This window comes from Halichoerus grypus, chromosome 7 (assembly GCF_964656455.1).
Source record: "Halichoerus grypus chromosome 7, mHalGry1.hap1.1, whole genome shotgun sequence".
In the NCBI taxonomy this organism is placed as follows: domain Eukaryota; kingdom Metazoa; phylum Chordata; class Mammalia; order Carnivora; family Phocidae; genus Halichoerus; species Halichoerus grypus.
In genome coordinates this window covers 40,314,936-40,332,091 of record NC_135718.1, presented here as the reverse complement: position 1 = coordinate 40,332,091, position 17,156 = coordinate 40,314,936, and the positions used below count along the sequence as shown (strand labels likewise).

The 17,156-nt window shown below is 48.6% G+C and overlaps 1 protein-coding gene and 1 pseudogene across 8 annotated transcripts in view; one reads left to right on the top strand and one right to left on the bottom strand.

The window, feature by feature from the left end:
* The window catches only part of ARHGAP22 (Rho GTPase activating protein 22), a 172,338-nt gene that overhangs the window by 77,715 nt on the left and 77,467 nt on the right, over positions 1–17,156 (bottom strand). For 6 of the 8 annotated variants that reach the window (XM_036103158.2, XM_036103151.2, XM_036103153.2 and 3 more), the window contains one exon: positions 12,067–12,154. In XM_036103158.2, the coding sequence (XP_035959051.1) occupies positions 12,067–12,154 (88 nt within the window). Of the gene's footprint in view, positions 1–2,851; positions 6,146–12,066; positions 12,155–17,156 lie in introns of those variants that run through there. The other 2 variants (XM_036103159.2, XM_036103160.2) reach the window with 2 other exon arrangements.
* Positions 3,911–4,637, top strand: LOC118542714 (small ribosomal subunit protein uS3 pseudogene; annotated as a pseudogene).

Here is a 17,156-nt window from a genome sequence, read left to right as displayed (position 1 = left end):
ACCCGACCCACTAGGATCTCCACCTACCCAGGAGAACACTCGAGAAGATGAAGGCAATCCCGAAACTCTTTTTTTGAAATACAACCAGAGTTACTAATCAATTAAAAGATGTAGTCGCTGCTAAGAACAACAAAAAAGGGGGACAAAAATAAAAATCTTGAAAGTATCAAATGAGAAATGGATTATTTGAAGATGAAGAACTCAAAGGATAATATTTGGAGTTAGCTTGAAATTTAGCTTGGAGCACTCTCCTCACCAGCGCAGAGTGAAAAATTTTTTGTGACAGCTAGAAAAAATACGCACAAAAATAGGCTCACGATTCAAGAGTAACATCAAATAGTATTTCAAGTGTTTGTGATTATTAAAATTTTCTTGATTTCATGGGGATTGGTCTGCTATGTTTGACTATTTTATTAAGTTAATCTGCTAATATATCTTTAATGCTTCTATTTCATAGGCTTATGTTTTTATTTCAGGCTTTTGATATGTATACATGTTCAAGTGTATAAAATATTTAGCCTCACTGAATTTTAAACATTTATGGAATAGGTACACCTTTATAGGGAACATATTGATATTAACGTCATCATTAATGAATAATCGCCATCATTCATGTGGAAATATTAGCAATGCAGGGAATAAATGCCTGTCTGTATACCTGTGTGTCATCCTGCTCTGGCAGCTGCAAGGGCTAATGTCTTGCAAATTAGCTCCGGCTAACCATGTGCCAGGCTTGGGGCTTTATGCTCTGCTTCTATGGAGGCCATTTTACAGATGAAGAGCCCGCAGCGTGAGGCCCCCAGACCTGGGAAGAGGCCGAGACAAAACTGAATCTCAGACAGCGTGACTGAACACCTCGCCCTTAACCACAACCCCACATGAGGAATGCCTGGAGGTGTCAAATGATTCAGCCAACGTACACCTATCATTTTCTAGCTGTCTCTGATTTGAGCTTATGATCAGCCACACTAGGGTTCACGGACTCGAACCTTTATAGAGAGATCAGGCATGGACGATGAACGGAGGAAGCAGGTGGGGTACCTTAGGGAGTGGTGGGGATTTTAGCCAAATGGAGAGCCATCAAGCTCTGTCTCCGAGGGACCTGTTATTGAGCTGCTGCTCACTGTTCTTATGGAGAAAGCGACCCACATTTACTCTATCGAAATCGGTATTTTCCATAAGTAAAACTTTTTGCTTTGAAAAATATTTCATGAGCCAAACACCATTCTTCCTGTGGGCCAGAATCCGCTCCTGGGTAATTGGCCCTCTTTGGCCACTCCCTTTGTAGTCTGAGAGCTAGACCCAATTTCTTGTCCTTGTTTGCCTCTCTCTACCACCACTCTCAGCTCTCTTCCTGCTCTGAATTATTGCTCCTTCATTGGTTTAATTTATCAAGCGCCTTCAGAAGCCAGACACCAGGCTCTGAGCACACAAGCGTGATCCTTGCCTGCAGGCGCTCACAGTCCGTGGGCATTGGTTGCCTCGAAGGCAGCGTTTCCTGCATTTGAATGTGCACACAGGTCACCAGGACACGCTGCTATCACACAGGTTCTGTCTCAGGAGTTCCGGGCGGGGCCTGAGAATCTGCATTCCCAACAAGCTCCCAGGTGATGCTGATGCAGCAGGTCCATGGACCACACCAGGTGTAGGAATGATCTAGACTAAAGATTGGCCTTTTGTCTAAGAAAGTTCCTAAGCTGAAGGCTCCCCATTGGAGGAGCCTCTGTACCTGGGCTTGGCTTTTTGGAGGTGACCTGGGCCCTCCAACCACCCCTTCCCCACTAATTCCCTGCTACATTCCTCCCCTCATCTTAATTTATCTGGAGATTTAGTCTCGCTGAGATCACTTGTAAAGAATTTTATCAACATCTTTGTTCTGAGCTGGCACGGAGTGTGCCTCCTGAACGTTTGCCTCTTCCCTATCAGATACAGTATCTCTAGCTGAGGAATTTCTGTCTGTGCCCCTCCATGTCTCAGAGCTTTGGTACCTAGCACCTGCCTGCGTAAGGGTGACACCCTGGGGCGGCATAGAGCCTGGACTCCACTTTCTACTAGTTCTGTGACCTTGGACAAGTCGCCCCTCTGTGCCAGTTTCCACATCTGTAAGACAGGGACATTACGTCCACTCACCAGGGTGTTAGGAAGATTAGGCCAATACGTGGTAGGGTACCCTTCTCACTTCCCTGTCTAAAAAGAAACTCAACAAATCACCTTAAGAATCTCATGTTGTGGGCCGCCTGGGTGGCTCAGGAGGTTGAGTATCCGATGCTTGGTTTTGGCTCAGGTCATGATCTCAGGGTCGTAAGATTGAGCCCTGCGCTGGGCTCCGTTCTCAGCACAGAGTCTGCTTATCCCTCTCCCTCTTCTCCTCCCCCTGCCTCTCTCTCTCAAATAAATAAATAAAACCTTAAAAAAAAGAATCTCATGTTGCTTGTGTCCTGCAGAAAAATATTAACATGAGGAACTAATTTCTGTTGCTGCCCCAGGAACATGATCAGTTACACTTGGAGGAATTAGCAGGTTTTCCTTGGTGAGTGGTCTTTCACTCAGTCAGTCGGCAAACATGTCTGGGACCAGACGTGCGAGGGGCAAACCACACAGGTGGGCAGACTTGTGAGGGGCGGGAGAGTCACACGCAGGTGTCTACAAAGTCAGGAAATGTGAAAGTAAACTGTTGAATAGCATGCTGGGCAGATTTTCAGATAATAATCTTAATGCACTGTCAGGTGAAACACTTCTAAGAAACAATGTCCATCGACAAGCACACCACTGAGTGTCCAAAAAGTTACAAAATCCAGAGAACGTATGGTATTGTCATACTTTTTAAAAGATGAACAACTGGAGCCATTGCTTTAAATTCAGAGGCATTTTATCGGAAAAGGTGTCTGGTGGTTGAAGAAAAGCAGACTGAATATACTATTTGGGAAGGTTACCAACATACTTTTTAAAAATAAGTTCATCTTCTGTTTCTTGATCTTGCAGGCACCCTGTTATACTACTTACTTGTCGAACTTCATGGAATACTTAACACAGATATTACCCTAAGCTACAGCTGCACAATGTTACAACAGCACTGTGGGGTGGGTAGGTATTTTTAAAAACCTTTTCATTTTGAAATAATTCTAGATTCACAGGCAGTTGCAAAGAAATGTAAATGTACAGTGAGGTCCTGTGCACCCTCCCCCAGCCTCCTCCAGGGAAACACCCTACGTAATTACAGGACAATATTGAAACCAGGCAACAGACCTTGGTACAATCCACACAGCCCATTCAGATTCCACCACTTATACCTGGACTCGTGTGTGTGTGCATGTGTGGGTGTGTGTGTGTGTGTGTGTTGAGGGGGGCACTACGCAATTTTATTGCATGAAACCATCACCGCAGTCAAGACACTTAACTGTACCATCATCCTGAGTCTCCCTCTGCTACCCCTTCCAGTCCCACCCACTCCTTCACCCCCATTCCTAACCGAAGCAGTAGATACTTTAATCATCCGCGTTTTGCGCATGAGGAAACTGAGCCACAGAGAAGTCAGCAACTTGCCCAAGGTCACGTAGCTAGTAGGTGCTGGGTCTGGCTTTTGAACTCTATCCTCAAAGAGGCTTATTGTGGAGAGGGGGTCTGGGGCGGGGAGCTCAGAGCTGCAGGTAAGTGTGGTGGCCTCCAGCCTCCTCCCGTGTTGGAGACAGCCCGTTTGCATCAGTTTCTCCTAGCACAGTGCCAGAATTGGCCATGGCCCCGGATGGCACCTTCTTTATTCCAGACTCATCTCTGTAAACACAGCCTCTGGGCTCCTTACCCCTGCAGCTGCTCTTCCACTGTCCTCCAGATTGGCTGCAGAATTAGTGGGGCCCAAAGCAAAATACAAATGCAGGGCTCGCCTTTCCTTTCCACGGCGCACGGCGGCAAAATGGCGATGCAAATTTCCAAGAAGGGGAAGTTTGTCGCTGATGGCATCTTCAAAGCTGAACTGGATGAGTTCCTCCCTCGGGAGCTGGCTGAAGATGGCTACTCCAGGGTTGAGGTCCGAGTTACGCCAACCAGGACAGAAATCATTATCTTGGCTACCAGGACGCAGAATGTTCTTGGTGAGAAGGGCCGGCGGATCCGGGAATTGACTGCTGTGGTTCAGAAGAGGTTTGGTTTCCCTGAGGGCAGTGTAGAGCTTTGTGCTGAAAAGGTGGCCACAAGAGGTCCGTGTGCTGTTGCCCAGGCAGAATCTCTGCGTTACAAACTCCTAGGAGGCCTCGCTGTGTGGAGGGCCTGCCGTGGTGTGCATGAAGAGTGGGGCCAAAGGCGGTGAGGTCGTGGTATCTGGGAAACTCCGAGGACAGAGGGCTAAATCCATGAAGTTTGTGGATGGCCTGATGATTCACAGTGGGGACCCTGTTAATAACTATGTTGACACTGCTGTGCACCATGTGCTGTTCAGACAGGAGGTGCTGGGCGTCAAAGTGAAGGTCATGCTTCCCTGGGACCCAAGTGATAAGATTGGCCCTAAGAAGCCCCTGCCAGATCATGGGAGCATTATGGAACCCAAAGATGAGATACTGCCCACCACCCCCATCTCGGAACAGAGATGTACCCACAGCATAACAGGGTCCCTTTGGCAGCTGGATCTGGAGACTGGATTTTAATCTGTAAAGACCTTTGATAAAATCTTTGAGAAAGAAAAAAAAATGCAGGGCTCTGTCCTCAACAAGCAGGAAAACAGTGCCATTGAGGAGGGTATTCAATAGGAAATGTATTCTTTTCTTTTGTGAGTTCTCTTTTGACCTGTCAGGGTGTGATTCCCAGACCAGCAGCTTCAGCATCACCTGGGGGAGATGGTTGTAAATGCAGGTTCTCAGTCCCCACCCCAGAATTCTGGAATCCGTGAGTCTGGGGATGAGCCCAGCAGCCTGGTTTTAACAAGCCCTCCAGGGGATTCTGGAACACAGGGAAGTCTGAGAATAACTGCTGTAGAGCTAAGATTCCTATTTTTTAAACAATAGACTAAAGAAATTTGAAATCTTATTTGAAGCTTGCTTGTGTATGGCAGATAGGAGTTGAAAGAGAAAGGAAGGAAAGAAGGAGGGAAGGAAGGAAGAAAGGAAGGAAGGAAGGAGAAAGAGAAAGAATGGGAGGAAGGAAGAAAGGAAGGAAAGAAAGAAGGAAAGAAGGAAGGGGAAAGAAAAAGAATGGGAGGAAGGAAGGAAGGAAGGAAGGAGAGAGAGAACAGGTAGCAGAAAGTGGGGGAAGTGTCCTCTGCACATCCATGTATCTTAGTTCACTTGATGGTCACAGCTATCTTGCCAAGCTTATTTCTATTATCAGACAATGGAAAGAAGACTCAGAATTTAAATGATTGGTCCAAGTTCTCCAAATCAGCGAGCAGCTGAATCTGGGTCTGACTCCAAAGCCCAGGCTTTTCCCCAGTTCTTCTTCCTCCCTCCCCACTTCTCTTTCCTTTTAAGGGTGCTTGCTGAACACCTGTTCTATGCCAAGCACTACACTGAGTCACCTCCTTATTGCAGCTCACTGGGCACCTCGGTTCACCAGACACATGTGGAATGTGGCTGGTGTCACTGAGCAACAGTATGGTTCATTTCATTACAAATGTGGCTTGCATTAGGTTTCTATGGAACAGAGCTGCTCTGGAGCCTGATTTTGGCCAAAAGAATGAACTGAACGCTCCTCTTCAAGGACATCTATTTCCAGGGACCCTGGGGGGAGCTTCCCACACCTGTTTCTGTGTTTAGTTGGGCAGAGTGAGGTTAGGACAGGAGAGCCAGACCGCAAAGCCGGGAAGTCCAAGCAACCACTCTCGGACTTGCTGATTCTCCCACTCCTGGGGGTGAGGAGCGCGGGTGAACTTCTCATCTGATTTCATTTCTAGTCATTACCCATCGTCTGGTGCTTGGCAGGCAAACTCAGCGGGGCCTCGTGAGGTCAGGCTGATACGCAGGCTGGCTGGTACCAGGTGCCGAGATAGGCCGAGCTCAGCATCCCGCTCCGGAGGCGGCTAATGAGATGAGCGATGCTCTGTGGAGGTCAGGAGCACGGTATCAGTCTACTTCTCCGGGGTAATCTGTGTGCGCTGGCTTCGTTTCAAGGTCAGGCCTCAGAGATAGTGGGTGGCAGTGCTCCTAACTGCTCCGAGCTGCTGGCGGATAAGAACAGGCAGCTGCAAGCTCAGGGCCCAGAGCGTCTTCAAAGACCCCATGCAGTTGTGAGAAACTGCTAGAACCCATTCTTTCCGGGTGGCACCTTGGAGGTCGTCTGGAAGAGTGAAACCTTCCCTAACCCCCCCAGGCAAGTCACCCTCCCTCCTAGCTTTGGGCTCTCAGCCCTGGGGACACCTGTCAGAGCACTACTCACACTGTATCGGAATTGTTGACTTGCAGGTATTAGCTAAGCAGTGACTGTGCTGTTATGATTAATAATAACGGTAAACAGAGAGACTGCAGGGAGGAGGGAAGGATGTAAAAATAGCAGGTACTTCCTATGAGCCGGGCTCAGGTATCTCACTGCATCCTCCCCAAAACCTGAGGCCCTCGGCTCTATTACTACCCTCAGTTTACAAGTGAGGAAACACAGGCACAGGGATATTCAGTGACTTGTCCTGACTCCTGGCGAGATGGGCAGTCTGGAACATCAGCTAGAACCAGATGCTACGGGGACACCATGCCCTGCTGGGAGAGTGCAGAAAGCAGGCGTGAAGAGAGGTGGCACCTGGGTTCGGCCTCCTGACTCTCTCCCCAGGGCCCCCCTTTCTGCACGCAGACACCAGCCTGCCCCTGGGGAACATCTGCATCGCTGCCACGTTTGGGCCCAATTGACAGCTCCCTGAATTCCACGCAGTGCCATTGCTCGCTTTGCCTATAACCTCAACCCCCCAACCCTGGTTAGAGCTGAACACCCAAGATGTCAGAGGCACCCCCCACCCAGGGCTGGCTGCCCTCAGGGTGTTCGAGGAGTTGAGGGGAGGCAGTCCGGGAGCTCCGTGGGAGAGTGGAGTGCCTGCCAGGCCTCTGAACTGGGCGGCCTCCACTGGAGTCTGCCGCGCTTTATCTTGAGAAAGATAGTCTGCGGGCCCAAAGCAGACAGGCGTTCCACCGTGGGAATGGGGCCCAGACTTCGGAACAGCCATTATATCCTCTGTGTCTTCCTGCTCAAGGAGACAGCACTTTCCTCCGTCCGTCCCCTCAGATTCAGGGCAGCGGCCCTTCCTGTCCCACAAGGGCTCATCCTCAGCCCCACATGCTGGGGTCCTTGCGCTCCCAGGAGGAGATGCGCCTGGAAAGGCACCCCATCTTGGGGCCCGGTGTGCAGAGAGGCCAAGGCCAATGACGTGACACCTGGCCCTCAAAAAAACAGAACCATAGACTGTGTCTGGTGAAGTGCATGTTGGTGGAGATGGTCACCTCCTCTCCCTTCGTGAAGGCACCAGGGTCCCTTTGGGGCCTCCTTGCTCCCACGGTGTGAAGTCCCAGTGGGAGGGCCTGTCCAGACGCTGGAGTGGACAGGCGTTTCCTTAGCACCCCAGTGTCATCAGGCCCAGGCCTGTGGCCAAAACACAAACACAGACCAAGACTCCCGACCTAAGCAATCGATACCAGGACTGAGGAGTCGCTGGGATTCAACCTTTCCAGCTCACAGTACTGACCTACACTCCGTTCCTGCCTCCAGGACCACTGAGCAGCCCTCTGCCCGCCCCTTCCACAGGTAGTGCCCCAGCTTCCCGATGATTCTGTGCGGCCCCACAACCTCTGGCCCATTCTCCCTTTGCCTGAGTTAGCCTGAGCTGGCTTCACCTGCAATCAGGACTCTCGAAAGACATACCAGTGATGGAGGAGACATGATAGTCATGAGTTTACTCACCAGAAAGACTTAGGGCTCCCATCTAAACCCCTGTAGGCAACTGACCTGCCTCCCTTTGCTAACACTGTGCTAATACCAGAAGAAGAATATTTGAAACAAGTTGCGCTTGCTTTATTGATTACCTAACTCGTTCCATCAGACACAAGCATCTTGTGGATTTAGCACCTCTTTCTGTCCACAGTGCCAAAGCAGGCCTCTCTACTCCTCACTCCGCCCCTGTGTATATGGAGGGACTCCTAAACATGGCCTGGGGTGGATGCCCACTTTGCCAGGACCGGGAGCCCAGCAGGATCAAGTCTGCAAGGGGCAGACAGCTTTCAAAGGGCCGGGAGGCAGTGGGGTGTGCCAGGTAAAATTCTGGTCACTAATTATAGTGTGTGTGGGTTTTTCCCCACATCACCAAGCCGTTCTCCAACACCAGCTGGGCATCCTACAACTTACTCTATTTTCATACTGTCTACCTGGAGAAAATGTCAGATCCCACAGGTAAAGGGTTCAGTCCTACAAGACTGCCTCCCCGCACCTTGAGATGCCAATCGCCAAGGCCATGTTGTGCTTCTGACCAATGGGCCATAGATCTGAGATTCCAACAAGCCCCTCCTTGGGTTTGACTAATTTGCTAGAGCGGCTTACAGAACTCAAGGAAACATTTTCGTTTCTAGATCACTGGTTGATTATACAAAGATATAACTCAGGAACAACCAGATGGAAGAGCTGCATAAGGCAAGGTATGTGGGAAGGCATGTGGAGCTTCCTTGCCCTCCTTGTGTGCCCTCTCCTCCCCAGATTTCCACGTGTTCACCAGCCTGGAAGGTCTGCAAACCCTCTCCTTTTTTTTTTTTTTTTTTTTTTTTTTTTTATGGAGGCTTCATTGCATAGGTATGACTGATTAAATCACTGGCCATTGGTGACTGAACTCAATATTCAGCCCCTCTCCCTACCCGGAGGTCGACCTGAAAGCTCCAATCTTCTAAACACCTGGTTGGTTCCCCTGATAACCAGTATCCATCCTTAGATGACCTGGGGGCTCTCCAAAAGTCATCTCATTAACATAACAAAAGACACCTTTACCACTGTCTTCACTTAGGAAATTCTGAGGGTTTTAGGAACTATGTGCCTGGAACCAGGGTGAACACCAAATATCTATATCTGTATCTATATATATCTATCTTAATCCAAACCACAAGATCACACTAGGCAACCGTCTGGGCAGAAGAGGCCAGGTGGTTAGGAGACCCAGGGTCCTTGAGTCCCAGCCCCTTTCTGGGGCTTCGTTCCTTCCACCTGACCCAGGACTCTGGTTTAGACTCTGGTTTAGAGGTGGCTCAAGCTTCAGTCCCACCACTTAGTTTCTGTGGGAGCCCAGCCACAATCATGGTGGGGCCTGGTTGAAATAGTGGTGTGTTGAAATAGGGGTTGCGGGGTGTAGGTAGGAGGACTTGTAAGGCCTGTCACGTAATTGGCAGGTCTCTCCACTAGAGGGCGCTCATAGTATAATTTTCCCCCCCCTCTTCTATTGCCTCTTTTAATTCTATCTTGATGAAACTTGGGATTTTTTTTATATTGTTGAAGAACAAAAATAGAACTATAACTTAAAATTCATGTAGTTGATCTTATGCATTATCCTACTTGGGTTCTGCCACATTTCTAAGAGTTGTTAAGTGTTCCCCTCCGGGGTATTGGGTGTGGCAATACACACACCCCACCTGGCCTTTTGCAGCTACAATGATGGGCCCGGAGAGACCATTGAGCCTTTCCGGCTCAGTACTCCACAAAGGCTGAGTGGACCCCTCTCTGCCCACCACCGACCCGCTTTCCCTGAGCTGCCTCACAGCTGCCTTCACCCCCACTCCCACCCCCACCGGGCCCCCAGGACTTCAGGAGGGCTGCGTGTGCAAAGGCAGGGGGGTAGCGACGGATACCAGCCCTGACCTCTGCTACCATCTAGCTGTGCGTCCTTGGGCAAGCTGCTTATCCTTTCTAACCCCCAGGGTCTTTTTAAATAAAACAGTCATAAAAGGACTTCTCCCTTAGAGGGATGTTTTGAGCATGGGGTAGACAGAATAATGGTCCCACAGAGGTGTCCACATCTTAATCCCCAGGACCCATGAATGTTGCCTTACATGGCAAATGGGTCTTCTTCCCCCCACAGGCAAAGAAATCCTTGTAAATAGCTCTGACCCAGACCAAGAGCATGCACACTGGTGATTTCTCCCATCTGGTCCTTGGGGCACACGCTCAGGGCCTTGCTGAGTTCATGGCGAGGGTGTGCTGACCTCTACCTTTCAGTTCCAGCCTCACCACCTTCCTCTTCCCTGATTGCCAAGCCCAGGGCCCCTGGCCCATCCCCCAGCCTCCCTTCCCGGGCCTGCTCCCCCTCCCGCAGATGGCCGGGCCCTGTCCACCTCACAGCCCTCTGCATTTCTTCCCTATCTTCTTTGCAGAAGCCTTTGCCCCCGTTCCATAGTCGACCAAGCTTCTCTTTTCCACTCCACACTCTGGGACCCCTCTGTTGCCCCCTTCCAATGTGCAGTTTTAGTACCAAGGGTTTTGCAGTAGATTAAATACCCATGTAGGAAAACCCAAATGAAACCGTGGGTTCTTGCATTTTGCATCCAGGACGTGAAATTGGGGAGGGGCTCCCTGCACATCACCTTCTGCCTGTGTCTTCTGTAATTCCCAGTGTGGACAGAGCAGAGGTGAACAGGGTCCTGCCCCAGGCTTGGCTGCACTCACTGCGGCTCCCCACGGGCTGGGGCTGGCTGGCCTGAGCCTGGCCTGATCCCTCCCTTGGTGCCCGGCTGATAGTCGGTTCAACCCCTCAGACTGATTGGAGACTGTAAACCGCTTGGCTCACAGAGGCCAGTGAGACCCTGGCACACTCAGTTCACAGCCACCGCTTCCCAGAAGGAAGTCTAAATGAGGACGGCATGCTGGTGGCACCGGATGACTAGTCGCCCGTCACCCATGCCCTGCTCACAGCCCCAGCTCTCGCTGTTCCCAAGCACGAGGGCGATGCTCCCTCAAGGCTTCTGTCTGTAGGGAGCTTGGCCATGCCTCGGGCAGGCCAGAGATGCCGGACTTAGCTCCCGGGAGGCCGCTGGCAGAATTAATAGTGGGACGGTGGAAGCAGGTGGGTCACCCCCAGCCTCCTCGCTCCAGGGGTGGGACAGGTCCGCGGCCTGCTCCCCGCAGTCTTCACCGCCCCTGCTGGAATAGAACCTGGGTTCCCACAGCAGCAGTCAGCTCACTAGCACACCCTGCATGGCTTTCCTCCCTCCCTGCTCCCTTCCCCCTACTTTTTGGGAATCCCCTCTGAATAAACTGCTCAGAGCCTTGTCTCAGGCTCTGCGTCTAGGGGAAGCCGAGGTAGAAAAACAGCACCTGAGGAAGCAGCCCTTCTAGAAGCAGACTGGCTCATCTTCAAGACACATCTATTTCGTTCCGCAACGATCACATTTTAAAACTGGGAATTTTAAAAGATGGTTTTGTAACTGCTAACACGACAAGGCTCCTTGGGTTAAAATATTTCCCTTCCTCCCACCACGTCGCCATTCTCTGTTCTGAGATTCACCAAAGAGCTTACTTTAACGCTCTGTACCTGTGCTGGTGGGTTTTCCCTGGACTTAACTGCATATGATCCAGATGCTGTGTTTGGACCTTTGCCTTAAGATGTCCCCATTGACTGGTTTCCCTTGCATTTATTGTGAATTTTAAAATCCATATTTTCCTCTCGCCCAAAAGCTAATTACTCAGTTGACTGGATTTTCTTTCTTTCTTTCTTTCTTTTTTTTTTAAAGATTTTATTTATTTATTTGACAGAGAGAGAGACAGTGAGAGAAGGAACACAAGCAGGGGGAGTGGGAGAGGGAGAAGCAGGCTTCCCGTGGAGCAGGGAGCCCGATGCGGGGCTCGATCCCAGGACCCTGGGATCATGACCTGAGATGAAGGTAGATGCTTAACGACTGAGCCACCCAGGCGCCCCAACTGGATTTTCTAATACTCGCCCAAGTTTACAATATTCTCTAGATTTGGCCCAAATTTCTGAGTTGTCTTTGGAGACAGCGCTGATGTTCCTACAGGGAGGAGCATCCTGAAGGAGGTCTGCTTTATGGGCCAGAGGCTCGGTGATGCCCCAATCGGGGCCACCAGCGCCAGGCCCCCCCCGCCCCCAGCACAGAGCCGAAAGATGCTCAGGCCTACCTGGGCTGATCTCAAAGAGGTGCTTCCCTGGGTCCTCAGGGCCAGGAAGAAGTTCAGTCACCCGGGTCCCTTGTAGAGAAATAAATCCCTAAAACGAAGAGACAGACACAAACACAGGAGGCATGAGATGGAGGGGAAAGGGCTCCTGGAGAGAGAGGGTGGGGCTGAGGGGTCAGACTGGGTACCACGAGGAGCCCACCTGGGGTCCCTGGTGGAGTGGGGTGGGCATTATGGTTTACACACATGGTTGCAAGAGTCTGCCCACAGGCAGGGCCGGGACTGTCTGGAATTGTTACTCCCTGGTTAAGGCACGGAAACGCGAATCTGGAGCAGGGAGGAAGGCCCCCATCATCCACACCCCCTCACTGCCCATTCCAATGCACCCATCTGCAGCCTTCCTGGGGCCTGAGTTTAAGGCTGTAGAGGGTCAGGGACAGGAATGCTGGCACACCGGGGCTGGCTTCTTGTATGGAACTGGCCCCGAGCTGACGGCCATGGGAGGGAGGATCAACAGATCGATGCGTCCAGCCCTGCCCCCTCCCGGTGGGTGGGATTTCATTTATTGTTCAGTGGGAGTCAGCTACCACAGAGGAGGTACCCAGCACAGATCATGCCACCGTGAGCCTGGGGCACCCGTGTGTGTCCATGACAGGGGGTGAGCCCACCCTACTCTCCGATGCTGGAATCCAGCAGTCAGGCTATAAAAGATGCAGAGAAAGAGAATGGGGTATAGGGACAAGTATGCTGGGTTTGAGTCTTAGCCCTACACTTCTGGGCTGTGTGACCTAGGCAGACCACTTAACTTCTCTGAATCTCAGCTTCCACATCGGGACAATGGCACAGTAACTCCCACTTCTCAGGGGCATTGAGATACCAGATGTTCAGGGGGTCCTGCTCTAGATGGGGTGATGTCACAACCACCTTTACACCAGCCCTTTGCCCACCCACAGGGCTAGGCAGAGCTTCCCTTTCTCTGTTAGTGACTGATCTCTGCTGTGGCTTTTCTTCATTTTGCTCATGTTCAGGTTTGCTCATTTAAGACAGCAGGTGACTCTGACTATACATTTTTGGCTCTTTCCATGAGAAACCTATTTTAAACTCCATTCCTATAGCCTAACTGTCTGGGTTCAAATCCTGGCTCAGTTATTTACTGGCTGTGACCTCAGACAAATTGTTTAACCCCTCTGTGCAACCTCACAATTCTGTTATTCATGAAGTAGGGATAATAATAGTACTTTGTGGGGCTGTTGTGAGCATTGAATGAATGAGTACTTGGGAAGTCCTTACAACAAAGCATCCTTGCATCTGCATTTGCCCCGGTGAGGGGCACGATCATGTCGCCTCCTGCTCCCAACTCCTTCGTGTGCTCACAGAGCGCTCATCTCCCCACGCCACCTTTTCCCAGCAATTCCTGGGAGCCTCTCCATGGCTGCTGGGGTCTTGTGCTGCAGGGACCCTTGGACAGACCTTTTCTTGCAGAAGCAATGTAAAGGCAGGACCATGTCTTTGCCCACACAGACTTGCTTTAGAGAAATTACAGCAATAAGCCAGAGAACCAGCTGGTAATTGTTGTAACTGAATTATCAGTTACTTTCTTGCTAGGAAATCTGGAGCTACTGGAAATAAATTAGGAGTGCAGCCCCAGGATGGTGAAACGTGCTCATTCGAGGGTGTGGACAAGATCCATCGCTGGCTAACGGGATGGCCTCTGGTATTTGCTCTTTCAGTAACTGTGTGATTTGGGGCACTGTGCTTTATTCCTCTGTGCCTTGAAATCTGTCATCCATAAAATGGGAATAACATTGTTGACATGGATGTTACTTTCTACTCCAGCTACACAGAAAAGCAGTAATAGCTACTGTTTATGGAGCTTGTTCTATATTCCCGGCTCTTTGTTGAAATGATTGGATTTAATCTTTCTGGAGGCCGCATGGGGCAGGTACTACTATTCTCATCTTCCTGGACGAGCAGAGGGAGGTTGGAGAGGTAAGGCGAGCAGCTCCTCGTCCCACTGCTAGCAAGGGCAAGCCCAGGTGCAGCCAGCCATGTCTGATGCGGGAGTGCTTTGCCTCTCATTTGTGGTAGCAGCTGCGGGCTGACTCTGTGCAAGAAGCTGTTGTGGGGAGCCAGCCTGGACTTTGGGACCCACCGTTCTCTTCTCACCCGGTGAATCCCAGTGGGCTCCTACCACAGCAAGGCGACTTCAGAACTGGCTTTGGGCCGCCCAGATCCCTCCTGCCTGCACACATCAAGAGCATGGCTTTGATCCTAGTGCTGTGCTCAGGCACTGGGTGGGAGTGGGGGTGGGGAGAGAGGCAGGGGAGCTGAGGCAGTGTGCTTTCCCAATCCTCTTGTGACAGTAAGTAGTAAGACACGGAAGGGGTCCTAGGAAGCGCCCAGTGGAGACATTCAGGGCAGGTCTCAACTTTGAGCAGGGCACCAGAATCACCTTAGAGCTTGTCAAAACACAGAGCACCAGGTCTGGGGGCAGGGGGGCTGCTGGCAAATGTTTAGCCATAGGCTCTCTGAGGAAAATAAGGCCACCAAATGTGTAGTGTTTGCCAACTTCTGTGATAGAAATCCCTGCCCCCCCAACATGGCTGATTTTATACATTGATAGAACACAGAGACAAGAAATCAGTAAGGATATAGATGGCCTGAAAGAATACCATCAACTTACTTGACCTAATTGCTGCCCCCCTCCAAAGCAGAACATACATTCTTTTCAAAGGCACAGGAAACTTTTATTATGATGGCCATAAACAGGTCTCCATAAAGGGAAAATAATTTAAATACAACACATGTTCTCTGATCACAGTGGAATGAAGTTAGAAATCAATAACAGAAAGATTTCTGGAAAATCCCCAAATATTTGGAAATCCCATTAACATACTTGTAAAAAATCCATAGGTCAAAAAAGAAATAAAAGAAGTAAACAGTACTTTGTACTGGATAAAAAGGAAAACATGACACAAAAATCTATAAAATGCCTTTAAAGAAGGACTTAAAGGGGGCGCCCGGGTGGCTTATTTGGTTAAGCATCTGACCCTTCATCTCGGAGTCTTGATCTCAGGGTCGTGAGTTCAAGCCCCAGGTTGGGCTCCACGCTGGGCGTGGAGCAAAAGAAGTCCTTAAGGGATAAGTTACAGCATTCAATACTGATATTTGAAAGGAAGAAAGGCCTCTTAGGCTTTCACCTTAAGAAAGTACATAAAGAAAAACAAGTTAAGCCCAAAGTAAAAGAAAGAAAAAATAAAGATCAGAGTGGCTACAAATAAAATGAAAAATAGAAAAATAATAGAGAAAATCAATGAAACCAAAAGCTGGTTTTTTGAAGGGATCAACACAATTGATAAGCCTTTAGTCAGACTAATCAGGAAAAAAAAAGAGATTACCAGTATCAGGAATGAGAGAAGTGACATCACTATAGAGTCTTCAGATATTAAAAGGATAAAGTAATGTTAAGAACAACATTATGCTAGTAATTTGACAGCTTAGGTAGAATGGACCAAAAAGACAGAAACTACTGAAGCTCACTCAGGAAGAAATAGCTAAATAGCCCCTATCTTATGCAGAAATGGAATTTGTAGTTAAAAATCTTCCCACAAACAAAACTCCAGGCTCAGACAGCTTCATTAGTGAATTCTAGCACATATTTAAAGAAGAAGTAATACCAATACTACCCAAACTTTTCTTGAAAATTGAGAAAGAGGGCCTACTTTCCAATGCATTTTTTTTTTAAGATTTTATTTATTTATTCATGAGAGATAGAAAGAGAGAGAGGCAGAGGCAGAGGGAGAAGCAGGCTCCCTGCGGAGCAGGGAGCCCGACGCGGGACTCGATCCCAGGACCCTGGGATCATGACCTGAGCTGAAGGCAGACGCTTAACCGACTGAGCCACCCAGGCGCCCCTCCAATGCATTTTATGAGGCCAGCTTTATCTTTATATATAACCAGCTAAAGGCATTACAGGAAAAGGAGACTACAGATTAATATCCCTTGGGAACATAGATGCAAAAATTCTCAGCAAGATTTTAGCAAATCAAATTTAACGATATATAAAAAGGAAAACACATAATGAGCAACTGGGGTTTGTCCCAAGTATGCAAAGTTGGTTTAACATTCCCAAACCCATCAATGTAATTCACCATATTAATAAAGTAAAGAAGAGAAAAGATATGATCATCTCAATAGAGGTAGAAAAAGCATTTGAAAAAATTCAACATCCATTCCTGATGAAAAATCTCAACAAGTTAGGGATAAAAACCCAATTTCCTCAACCTGATAAAGGGTATCTTTGAAAAACTAAAAGCTAATGCCCTACTAAAAGTTCTTCCCCTAAGACCAGGATCAAGACAATGATGTTTAAATTCTTACCACTCCTATGAAATATTGTCCTGGAGTCCCAGCTGCTATAATAATGCAAGAAAAAGAGAAGTTGTCCAGATTGGAAAGGAAGAAGTAAAAGTGCTTTCACAGACAACATAATTGTCTATGTAGAAAAATCTGGTGAAAACCTACAGAAAAAGCTACTAGAACTGATAAATGAGTTTGGCAAGATTGCAAGGTACAAGAGAAATGCACAAAACTGAATCATATCTCTAGATACCAGCAATGAACAATTGGAAATTGAAACTCAAACCCATTTTTAATTGCATCAAAAATAGGAAATCCTTAGGGATAAATATGGCAAAAGCTGTTCAAGATCTGTACACTGAAATCTGTAAATCATTGCTAGGAGAAATGAAAGAGGGTATAAATAAATGGAGAGATACACTGCGTTCATGTGTCATCTTTCAGATGCAGTTCTCCCCAGACTGGCCTCTAGATGTAATGCAATCCCAGTCAAAATCCCAGTGGGTGTTTTGTAGAAATCGACCAGCTGATTCTAAAATTCATATGGAAATACAAAGGACCTACAAAAGGCAGACCATCTTGAAACAATTGTTGGAGGTCTAGTATTGCCAGATTTCAAGACTTATTATAAAGTTACAGTAATCAAAACGTTGTGATATTAGTGTCAAGACAGACAAGTAGACTAATGGAACAATTAGAAGTTTATATATATATATAAATACATACATCAGTTA